Here is a 12,730-nt window from a genome sequence, read left to right on the forward strand (position 1 = left end):
CAATTTAAATTTTACAAACACTGCACAATTTAATTAAACAATAACTATGAGCAAAAAATTTTATAGATAATTACACGACGCCACTGCAATACTGTGCTTCAGTTTAAACGTAAAGAAGGATCTGGACTGCTACTATCGTTGTTGATGATACTAACTGCCGCTATCGAACCATCAGTTGATGCACAGCAATCGACTTTGCAATTCATCGACTGCCCCCACTTTAGCAAAAAATTAAAATGTCGACTACAGCGACGCGCAGTAGCGTCTTGGCGCGAAATTTCAAAATTGAAATTTAATCATTTTATTAAAAATTATTTGATACCGACTCACAGTGAATGAAATAAAGAACAAGCAAACAGTTGATTGGACTAGGAGATTTTTTCCCGTACCATGACCATTGAGATAAGAAATTGAAATGTAACAAAATGGCGGAGTTTTAAAAAATAGTTTTAAATTTCGCGCGAAAATGTGATTTTTGGCCTGCCAAAATAATATTTTTTATTCGGTTGGAAAACTGGAGGTTCATGGTATAGAGAAATCTAAAAAAGAAATATAAATTTTTTCAAATTTTCGAACTAGTGCTCCCCCTTAAGTCAATTTTACTAAAGTAGAGATCATTTATAGAAGTAACTGCTGTATCACGCCGAGCTAGACACGATTACGCAATAAGAACATTCAGGAGTAAGCTCAGGTATTAAAATCAATAATTATTTTCAATTTTTTTTTTTTTTTATAATACAATTTTATAAAAAGAAAAAAAAAGATATAAATATACAATTATTTTTCTCAATTAACAGGTTCAATATATTCACGCATTGATTCAATTCTATATGAATCATCATCATCATCCTCAGTATCTTCATTATCATTAAGATCTAGATCATCGAGATTTTGGAATAAACTTTCGTCAACTTTTACAGCATCAGCTATGATAAATTTATAATTATTAATATAATAAAAAATAAAAATAATATTAATTTTTTTTAATGAGTTAATAAAAAATTTACCATCATCCAAGAACTTGAGATCAGATTCATTTAATGTTTTGTCAGTCATGAATAATTCTCTGCCAGTTAATTTCTTTCCTTGGATCAATGCAAGTTCACGTCTTTTAGTGTGACCCATCTCTTCATCAAACTTTTCTTTCCACTTCATAAATGTCTCAACTGTAACTCTAGTACCTTCGAACCTTTTCTGTAGTAATTAAATTTTAAATTATACATTAATTCAAGTGTCCTCAGGGTCGTTAATAAAAAATTTATTATCAATTAATTTTTTTACTTTTCTATTAAGGTAAAAGCCCCAATACCCGCTAGTACCATTAGTCGCTCACTTTAGGTGTTTAAGGCGTTTTTTTATAATTTCTATTAAAAAAAAGGACAACTAAAAATATTATTATTGGTAAATAATTATTTGTGAATATAAATATATTAAAATTTAATGTATCAAATTTTTTTTATAATAGATTATAAATTTAAATTGAATGACTGTTTTCAAAATCGCGCTCAGCCGGGAATTTTTTACTTTAACGTTCATTCGTTAGATTAAATTTAGGCTACGTCAAATTTTTTAAGAATTGTTATAACCATATCTTATTAAATACATTTTTACAATTCATGAAATTTTATATTATGAAAGAATAAAGAAGTATAATTTATAAATTATTTTCCAAATCAATAAACTTATCATAGTTTTATTGATATTATCTTTGAGCGACTATAGGGCCATGTGTTGATCGAGTAATGGTACATGACAACTTTTAGTGAGCGACTATGGGTACACTCAAGGACCTTATTTAAAAAATTAATAATAATTAATTATCAACATTATTCTTGAAACTAAAATTTGATTCTAATACTCGAAACTTAAAAAAAAAACTATAAAAAAACAAATATGGTTTGTCATTTTATTTATTAATTTATATTGAGTGATTTAATCTCACTCCAATGAAAGGTGAGCGGGTATAGGGGCTTTTACCTTAATTCCAAAGAATATTTTAGTCTAGAAATTTGAAAAAAATTGTTAAATTTTTAAATAAGTATTTTTTTATCGACTAGACATTAAAACTTTGATATCAATGCAAGTGACCATGAAAAATATAATGCATGGTACAAGATAAAACACGAATTTTAAATAGTTCCCATTAGACACCTATAGAAAACTTCCAAATTACAAGCTTTTGAACTTTTTGAAAGCAAGGGTAAAATGTAGTTAAAATATATTTCAAAAAAGTTCTTTTATGACTCAAAATTCGCTCATATAGTTTTAAATAACCTTTTTTTTACTATAAAAATTACGAAAGTTCTACGTGAGGTTCTAATCTGTCTCAAATTCAAAAGTTTCAAATGTCGAACTTTTTCTAACGAATTGTATTTACACGGAAAGGGCGGGAGTCGCTATCAGCAAAATTAAAAATTACCCTCTCAGCTTCTTCCTCTTCAATTAATTTTTTAGCAGCAAATTCTTGACGATGTAATTTTATTTTGTCCCATTGTACATTTAGCCATTCTTGGGCAGCGCTGACTAACGTAAATACCATAACCATACCCAAGTTCTCTTCCATCTGTTCACTTAAATGTTCAAGTAATTTTTCCTCGTCATCATCCTCAAAATTTTCAGCATTTTCGATTCGTATTTCTAGCGGCTCTTCTGGATATTTAGATGTATATGTAAATTCTAAATCACATGACAGCCCGTTATTTGTTTCTGGTTCATACTCTTCACTTTTTATTGGCAGTATAAATTTATAATGTGGTTCTGTTTCTAAAACTAATTAATTAAAAATAATTATTATACTTCAAAAATCATTTTTTATATTTTAAAAAAATATCAATTAAATGAAATCTGATTTTTAAAAAATTTTACTATAATGAAAAATTTTTTGTAAAAATGTTTAATTGAAATAAGTAAATTAGTATATACTAAATAATTAAATATAAATATATTAAGCTCAATATATATAAATATATGTGATTAGAGGTTATATAAAAAAATTAATAACATACTTTGTAATTCTCCGGAATAAATAGAATCTAATGCCTCGATTTCTTCATTTTGTTCGGATTTATAATCCATATTATTATTTAATTACTTATTTATTATTAATAACAATTAATACAACAAGTAAGAAATTTAAAAATATATATTTTTTTTTTTTTTTTTTTTTGTAAATTTAATTGACACTAGTACTGGCAGGTGCTGCCTCTAGAGTCTAGACGGGCAATGAACGAAAAATGAAATTCGAGTTATCGAAAATCGAGGAAGTTTTTGATTTTAAGCCTGAAAAGTATGAATCAAATTTTTTGATTTTTTATTTTATAATTAGAGTAAGTCTACTAATAAATGGATGACTACCAGTAATTAGAGGGAAAATAATTTTGACAATAAAGTTAACAGACATTTAAAAATCTCTGGATTTTTTTTTAACAAAAAAATAAATATTTAAAAAATATTTTGAAAAATTGCACGTTTAGTTTATGAAAATTTTGACATAAATATTTAAAAATTAATAAGTGGATTTTTTGTAAGTATTATTTTTTGGATTAGACTCAAACTTGTCAGGAATTTATTTTTTTTTTCATATTATGAACATAATTTTTGGGTAAAATGAATAAATTTGGCAGGGTGCAGACTGTAAGGTGGGGGAAATCGAATTGACTACAGCATACGCAGTGGACATACTACGCGTTAAGTTAAAGAATGGTAAACAATAGTTGTTATGTAGTTAATTGCAAAAATACAGGCAGAAATAGTAACTGAAAATTTAATACATCTCCAACTACTAAATGAAAATTAGAAAAAAAATGAATAAATAGATATGGATCAATGCAATGATGAGAAAAATAAGTAATGTATAACCTAAATTTCCAGGGTGTTGACAAAAATATGATCTTTGTTATATGAGGTAAAAAATAATTTTGTTTACGTCAGTTTTTAATAAAATATAATTATTATAGTCTTGATGGATCACCGTGGAAGCGGTTGAAATAATATATTGTGCTATATCGCCTTAAATCCTGTCTGAATGATGATGTTCATCTTTGGCTAAAAATTATTACAGGACCAATTTTTAACCCAATGCTTTTTTAATTATTGAAAATTTATAATTACGAATAATTTAAATCACTTAAATTTATTTGGTAAATGCAAATAAATATTTAAAAATTTGAAAGAATTATAATTTTTTCAACTCTATTGCTATTATGACTATTCCGTTCGAAATAATATGTATTATATATTTACTAAAATTTTTTATACTTTCCTGATTAAACAACTGAATTCAACCGAATTCCAAATTTTAATTCTGTTATATTCTGTGGAATTCTGCAAAACAGAATTCAACTGAATTGAAAATTTGAACTTGAATTAAACAGAATGAAACCGATTTAAAAATTTTATATTCGTTTTAATTCAGTTTAATTCGGATTCAGAACCAGAAATTGGAGAATTATTTTCGAATTAATCGTTTAATTTTTTCACCATGCGTAATATTTATCCACACCTTTCACATGTGGTATTGCATATATATTTTTTTTTGGGATTGTAAATTTGAATTTTTATATTTATAAAAATTTATCACTTTTTCAACGCTTATTGAGCATGATTTAATGCGGTCGACAGATGTTCGTCGCGCTCAATGCTAATACTAGAAAATTTCATACATTTACTGAAAATATTAGTTTTTTTCCCATTATTTTAATTTTTTTTTTCCATATAAAACTTTTTTTTACACTCTTTCTATTATTTTTTTTGAATTCCTTATAAATTTTTAGCCCAATATAACTAAAATCGTAAAATTTATCAGTATGTTCGTATATTGTTTCTCCTGTAGCAATTGCTTCGGTAGCGCAGTAGGTAGCGCGTAAGTCTCATAATCTTAAGGTCGTGAGTTCGATCCTCACCCGGAGCATTACTTTTGATTTTTGGCCAAAAAATTTATATTATTTATTTTAATTAACACGAGAAATAGCTTAATCGTCGATTTAATGGTCGAATCACCACGTTTTTGACAATTGTGTAGCTGAAATGATGAAAATCTTGCGAAAAGTTGAATTATGCATTTTGTCGGAAGCTATAAAAGCTGCTGTAATAACAGTTGATCAAAAACCATGAGTGATGCAGGTATAACTAAGCATGAATCATACAAAGGCATGCGTGATCATGTGGTCATATTCAAACATGCATAAAGAAAGAATTATCACGCATGACACATGGAAACATATTCAATCTCACAAAAACTCTGAAAAACTATTATATTTTATTTTACTAGTCCTCTTAGAAGAATTCGGATACCTGATTAAATAACTGAATTCGACCGAATTAAAAATTTTAACTCTGCTCAGTTCTGTTATATTCTATTATATTCGGTAAGACAGAATTTAAAAGAATTCAAGAATCATTTTCGACTTGAATAGAATAAAACTGATTTAAAAATTTTGAATTGGTTTCAATTCGGTTTAATTCGGAGTCAGAACCAGAAATTCAAGGATTATTTTCGAATCAAACCAAATAGAATTATTTAAATTCGTTTTAATTTGGTTATATTCTGGTTTTCCTGTCGAATTAGACAGAATTTATTTGAATTATATAGAATTAAAAATTAAATTCTATTTAATTCGATCGAATTCAGTTGTTTAATCAGGGATTTCACATCCTTTTCTGCTTTTCGAAAGTTGTTCTGGTTTCTTTATACTTTTTTATAGATTTTCAGAGAAAATAAGAGCTGCAAAAGTCGTATTCCGAATTCTATAAAAGTTATTCTAAGTTCTTGAAGAGAAATCTTTCTACCAGGGGTAAGTGTAATTAACAATCATTTGATTAATATTCAAATATTAATATCTCCATAGTAAACTATTATAAATAAAATGAAAGCTATTAATTCAAAATATAATTTTAAAAAAATGAACAAATTCAAGCTTCATAAGTTTTAACAAAAATCCCTCAGATGTCGTTTGATACTCGAAAGCAACCATCACACTTTGAATCAATAAGTTCTAGATATTACTAGGGCGTCTAGGGGTTGTCATCTACGGGGGTGTAGTCTCTAGTCTCGTGTGAGCACCACCAAGTGGATCTAGGGTAGACCACCAACCCCATGTTCCGACTTGAGCTTTCAGTATCACTTTAGACTGCAGTGAAAGCTCATCCCAATAAATTTAATGACAAAATAAAAGTTAAAACCTTCAACTAAAAAAAAACGTTGTAAAAGAAAGAAAGAAAGTATATTTTAATACGAGTGATTCAGTGACCGATATTTTATTCAAAAATTCAAAGTGATTGTGGGTGACATTTTATAAAATTCAAACAACTTATCGATAAAAATAAATTATTACAACAATTTGTTTAATTCATTTTAATTTTTTTTTAATTTTTTACATTTATGTACCCAATGTTATTAAATTTTTTATTCAATGTTAATTAAAACTCATTTTTATTTTAATAAAAATTTATATAAAATTTAAATTTTTTATTAAAACTCATAAATTTATGCAGTGATTTTATAAAACTATATATATACATATACATATATGACTTATAGTTATGATTATTATTATTATAAAAATTGTTTATTTAAAATAATTTAATGACTTTGTCGTTAATGGATTTAAAGTTTAAAAATTATAATTTTAAAAAATGCATTTGCATTTTGAAAAAAATAATAATGCCAAGTGCGATTGTAACATTTTATCGCTTAGTTGGATGGGAAAAGTACCAGATGAATTACCTGAGGTAAATTATTTATTATTATTATTATTTTTATAATTTATAGAAAATTATTTAAAAAATTTTGAATCATTGAAATTAGAATTCGACTTTTTTTCTTCAAATCATCATTAAAAAAATTCATTTATGTATATATATATATATTATATATATGTAAATCCTGGATTTAACTAAATCTCGGATTGAAAGCCAAGCTCGTAAAATAAAATTTCAATTTGTCAATAGAAATTGTCTTATTTTTTTATTTTTTTTTTATTTGCAAAAAAAAATTAATAGCAAATAATTAAAAATATCAATTTCAATAAAACCATTGAATTAATAACTTCAATTACAGGTGGAAAGAAAAATAAAACATTGAATTTTGGACGAATTTAGATAATTTCAATAAATTAGTTTTTTTTTAAATTAAAAAATTTATCAAATAAAAATTATTTTTGCGAATTCGATATAAAGATGTCGATATATAATTTAATAGAAATATTTTTTCAGATGATTCGAGTGTCAAATAACAATTTTTTTCTTCAATAAATATACCGAGCGCTCAAACTTATAGCACTATAGTGCAAAAGAAATAATTTGATTTTTATTAAATTTAAAAGTCGATAGGTCTAGTGGTTTTCCAATTCCAGAATAAATATTTCACATTTTTAAAAATAATTATATAAATTCGCTGTTTACAATTCCAGAAAATATCCACAAAAAAAAAAACAAAGTTTTCTCAAAATTTTGAATTATATTTTTTTTTATTTTGTAATAACTAAAACTATTTGAAAGGCTTGATATTTTTCATATTAGAAACTTAATAAAAAAAAAAGATGTAGTCACGTCTGAAGACAGCACGTGAACAATAAATTCCACATGGTTCTACGGCATGTCAATAATAGGTACACATGAATGATCGTTCACAATATTTTAGATTTATTGTAACTTTCCATAAATTAATAACAGCGAAATTTATTGATTGTGTCAAATAATGCGTTTAAAAAATTTATCTACTATAAACATTAAATATAATCGATAAATCATTAATTTCACTTATACTTTTTATACTCGTAAGAAAAAGTCCCTATTTAGCCATATATACTTAGATATAATCACATATGATCATATATTGAGAAAAACAATTTTTTTTAAATTCAAAACTCATTTGAGATCATATATGAACATATATATCGTATAAGGTCATATATGAACGTATATTAAGAAAAAAAAAATTTTCTGCCGTACAATTCATATATAATCTTATATGAATATATATGAAAGGAAATGAAATTCATTTACTGACTGACAGATCATATAAGATCAGATATGGTTATTTATGGACTTATGAAAAAACAAAAGTTTTATGGTGTGCAATATATATGAGATAATATATGGTCTACTTTAGTAATACTCGATATCAGTAATTCATCTCATACATATTTAAATTTATACGCACTTAGACAATACTCGAAAAGTATATAAAGAATCGATAATACTTTAAAACTTAATCCGATAACAAATCTGAATTCATCAAATCAATCTGATTAAACAATATTTTTTTATTTGATAACTGACATTGTTTTATTTTTTTTTTAACACTTAAATTATATTATAATCAATTTTTTGGTTCTCAGAAATAGACAAAAATAACTTCATAGTCAATAAATATCGATTTACGTGCGGTAGTAAAGTTACTGCGAATGAAATTCAAAGCACTTACTAGTGGCGTGATAATAGTGTTTGAATCGAATCAAATATTACTATTAGATTCGAAAATTTGAATTTTTTAATAATCAGAAAAATTTTAATTGTTTAACAGTTTTCGAATTATTTGTATACGGAGAAAAATGTTGGCTCGAAACCTACCAATTTTTATTATGCTGTCGACCAAACTTGAAACAGGAAGTGAAAAATCCCACTTATTATTAATAATTCGAAAACTTTCGAGAAATTCAAAAATTTACAAATTATCTAAATCCGCACAAATTAATTCGAAAACTTACAAACCGTTTGAAAAGTTACGAATACTTTGAATAATTGAAATACTTATAAATAATTCGAATTCGAATTCAGTAAATCGAAAATTTACGATAAATTCGAATTATTTGTTTCATTAAAAAGAATTCTCAAGCACGAATTTTATTCGCGCACCTCTAGTACTTACGAAAATAATGAAAAGCTTTTCTTACGAAGTTAAAAAAAAATTGAATAAAATTTTTTTGCTTCTCGGTGGTAGAATTAATGATAATGAAAAGTAAAAAAAAAACTTAAAATTTCAAGTGTAACATCCAGTACCCTTTAGTGAAGAAGAAGATCATGTCTGGTGTCTCAAGTGGTGGCTTTTCAAGCTTCATAAAACCATTCGCATTTGTCAGCTATTTTAAAACTGTTTTACAGTATCTATTATTAAAAAAATATATATGTTTAATAGCAACACTATATTCAATGACTATTCAAAACGTTCAAACAAATATATAAATACAGCTTTGAGAACTGATGTTCAAGTATCACTCAGTATTTAATCTCTTTTTTCTAATTTTAGTGCGTAAATAAAATTTTTTAATGGGAAATATTATTTGAAAATTTATATTTCATCATTCATACATTTATTCAAATTATCAAAAATCAATTTTAGAATGTAAACATATTAATTTAAAAATTTAAGAACGCTTTGTTTCGCGGATCAATTTCAAAAGTTGCGCTGTAACCACAAGAATATTGCGAATTGGATCTGAGTAAAGAGTTTTCTTGAAAATTAGAGTGAAAAAAATAAAATTTGCAATTTTTGAAAATTACATTTGGCTCAAATACACACACACTTAGAAACCTCATAGAAAATGGTCAGAAATAATTCCCTGGATTTCAAAATATCGACGTCTAAAAAATTTGAATTTTGAAATTAAAACTAGAGCTAATAGGTAATCGTCCCCTTATTCGGAAAAATTATCAATTTCCGTAGAGGAGTGTAAAAAATTTCGAATAAATTTTTCCAACATGTGATAATAAAATTTTATCAATAAATAAAATTGGCTAGACAGAATTACGGTAGTTAGATTTGAAACTCAAATAATTAAACTATATCTAGTAGAAATATTTTCCGTTTCCTGTCGTTGAATGCTTTTGATAAACTTAATTTAGTTTTCGTTGTTTATTTGACTTTTTGGGCTGACCTCTCTTGATTCCCAAGTGTAAGTTAGTACATACATATATATGTATGTATATGGATGTGTGTATATGTGAGGTAATACTGGAGAGCAATGTCAATTTGAACTGTACTAGAAATGTGGGTGCTGGACTTGCCGTGGTACAAGTAGGGACAGTCTATGCCTTGGCTAATTTACTATCACTCGGGCGTTGCCAAGTACAGTCACCAGTTAGGGTGGATAAATATATAGGTATTTTGACATAAAACTCTTTGAATATGTATATACATATATACAAAGGGATTGAGTACCCAGTCATTTTTAAATTACTTTTAACTGAGACTACTTAATCCTCAAATGAATAATCGTAAATTCTTTAATAAATTTTTATTAATTTTGGATAATAATTTTTTTAATAGGAATAGTCATCACTAAGTATAGATAGTAGTTTGTTACTAAAGATGTCTGAGAAAAAATACATACAGACATAAATGGTCATATTTGGTCATATATGATACCAAGCATAATCATACATGATTATATCTGAGCACATCTAATTCCATGAATGATAATAGTGATATCTACTATCATATATGTTTACATATGATCATATCTGATACCATGTATGATCATATGTGCTCATATTTAATATCATATATCATCATATCTGATGCCGTATATGATTATATCTGATACCATGTATGATCATATGTGCTCATATTGATTATCATATATCATCATATCTGATGCGGTATATGATTGTATCGGATACCATGTATGATCATATATGCTCCAATGTAGTATCATATATGCTCATATCTGATACCATGTATGATCATATTTAATATCATATATGATCATATTTGATGTTGTATATGATTATATCTGACACCATGCATGATCATATATGCTCATATCTGACACCATGCATGATCATATATGCTCATATCTGATACCATGTATGATCATATATGCTCATGTTTAACATCACATATGATCGTATCTGATGCCGTATATGATTATATCTGATACCATGCATGATCATATATAATAATTTTTAATATCATACATGACCATATCTGATATCATGCATAATCATACGTAATCAGACAGTACTATATTCCGTATCTGATCAGATATAAGTGATCATATATGATTAATGATCAAGACTGAATAATTTTTACCGAATAGTAACTTATCATCGAAATTTGTATTTTTCTTTTTTACTGTGATTATTCTTAATTTTTCTGCCCCATTCCTTGTGCTTATATGCGTACGATAATAAGCAGTATTAAGTAAATAAACCTATACGATGAATAAACATAAGAATAACAAATATATAAATTCGACTATAGTCTAAAGAGATACGTAAGGATTTCCTCCCTTACAGTCGTACTTAATGGCTACTGCTGTATCAACGACCATACTATTGCTATGTACACTATATAGGGTTCGGATCGAAACTAGAATAAAATTAGTGAATAAATCTTTCAATAAAGCCGTTATTGCCCTTTTCAGAAAGTTAAATCAATAGTTCTCTTTGTTATTCATACTTTAGTGTAAGGTTGTATCTTATTGTTACTAAGTTGAAGTTGGTCGTTACTTAATCAATAATAATTTTCCATTAATCTAATATAATTGTCTTGATCTTCCATAGAAAATACAGACTCAGTACAGACTCGGTGCTTGACATTGGAAAAAATCATCATTTTCTTTAATTTTTATGTTTTAGCGTGATTTTAGAAGCCTTGATTAAAGCTTCCATAGAAAATACAGACTCAATACAGACTCAGTACAGACTCGGTGCTTGATATTGGAAAAAATCATCATTTTCTTTAATTTTTATGTTCTAGCGTGAAACAATGGATTTTTGTGCACTCGAAAACGGTGATTTTTTTATGCTATATCCATTTGTCGTAATCAAACCAACTTTTTAGTTGTCAGAAAAAAATTCCCTCTCCCCCTCCCCCAGGCAAACAAACAGAATTAACCCTAAAAAGTCAAGAAAAAATTCACCTTTTTTTATTTAAAAAAAATCACTAACAAAATTGTTTGTATCTAATCTGTGTAGAAAATAGAGATCTACAATACAAATAGTAAATATAGCAAAAAAACAAAATTATTAAAGATAAATAATTATAAAATTCAAATACAACCAAGAACAATCCACCGCGAAATTCACGATTAACATCAACCAACGATTAAAAACAGTTAAAAAAAAAGTTTTACCGAAATTAGGGGTGGCCCGTTTTTCCACAAGTCGAGTTTTGCCCACCCTTGCTGTATAGTTAATTCATATATTTATATATTTGTTTAATGTTCCATATTTTTTAAAATATTGAACACAGGAAACACGGCATTTGACTTATGAACATCAAAACCAAGTAATCAATTAATAATTGAGTAGAAGAGCAGTTAGACTGTATTATAATTATAGTGATGTTATATATGTGAGTTGATGACCATGTTAATGATTAAATTATGCAGGCAGTTAATAATAATACATCGAGATAATACTGTTGTCTACTCGTGTTGTGAGCAATAATCCATCAGTCAAAGTAACCATTGTCCGCAATTTTTCTTTGCGCTCTTCATGATAATCACAGAAGACTAATGCAAAGCAGACTTGTGCTATTTATTTACTAAACTTTATTTAATAATTGCACAACACAATTGCGAAGCAATAGTATGTGTTCTGCTAAAGTTTACTCAGTCCCAGCTGATTCACGTAAAAATCATATTTACACTTATTCAAATATTCTCAACTAGAGAATTTAATATGTTGATCAAAATAAATTTTTCAGAAATCGGCAACATATTTATTATAATTTTTTTTCTATGCCCGTTCTATCCCAGTTTTATTCACTAAATTGTTGTGTTCA

General features: G+C 26.6%; 2 protein-coding genes and 1 non-coding gene across 3 annotated transcripts in view; 2 read left to right on the top strand and 1 right to left on the bottom strand.

Moving 5' to 3' along the window:
• Positions 1-731: 731 nt before the first annotated feature.
• On the bottom strand, positions 732-3,152 carry LOC103574849 (RWD domain-containing protein 1). Its single transcript, XM_008554395.2, has 4 exons — positions 3,006-3,152; positions 2,420-2,769; positions 1,008-1,194; positions 732-926 (listed from the first exon to the last, which is right to left on the bottom strand). The coding sequence occupies exons 1-4, from the start codon at positions 3,073-3,075 to the stop codon at positions 787-789; spliced, it is 747 nt and encodes a 248-aa protein (XP_008552617.1). The 5' UTR covers positions 3,076-3,152; the 3' UTR covers positions 732-786.
• Positions 3,153-4,836: 1,684 nt separating this feature from the next.
• On the top strand, positions 4,837-4,909 carry Trnam-cau (transfer RNA methionine (anticodon CAU)). The gene has a single exon. It is a non-coding gene; the product is annotated as a tRNA-Met (tRNA).
• A 1,724-nt stretch (positions 4,910-6,633) lies between these two features.
• The window catches only part of LOC103575847 (tubby-related protein 4), a 38,977-nt gene continuing 32,880 nt past the window's right edge, over positions 6,634-12,730 (top strand). Inside the window, exon 1 of the mRNA XM_014442096.2 lies at positions 6,634-6,729. Coding sequence (XP_014297582.1) covers positions 6,634-6,729 — 96 coding nt within the window. The remainder of the gene's footprint in view (positions 6,730-12,730) is intronic.

Source organism: Microplitis demolitor, chromosome 4 (genome assembly GCF_026212275.2).
Source record: "Microplitis demolitor isolate Queensland-Clemson2020A chromosome 4, iyMicDemo2.1a, whole genome shotgun sequence".
Taxonomy (NCBI): Eukaryota; Metazoa; Arthropoda; class Insecta; order Hymenoptera; family Braconidae; genus Microplitis; species Microplitis demolitor.

Coding starts and splice junctions, on each gene's coding strand:
- LOC103574849 (XM_008554395.2), bottom strand. CDS start 3,075: ATGGATTATAAATCCGAACAAAATGAAGAAATCGAGGCATTAGATTCT. Junction 2,770..3,005: donor TTATTCCGGAGAATTACAAA/GTATGTTATTAA, acceptor TTAATTAATTAG/TTTTAGAAACAGAACCACAT. Junction 1,195..2,419: donor AAGAGGAAGAAGCTGAGAGG/GTAATTTTTAAT, acceptor TAATTACTACAG/AAAAGGTTCGAAGGTACTAG.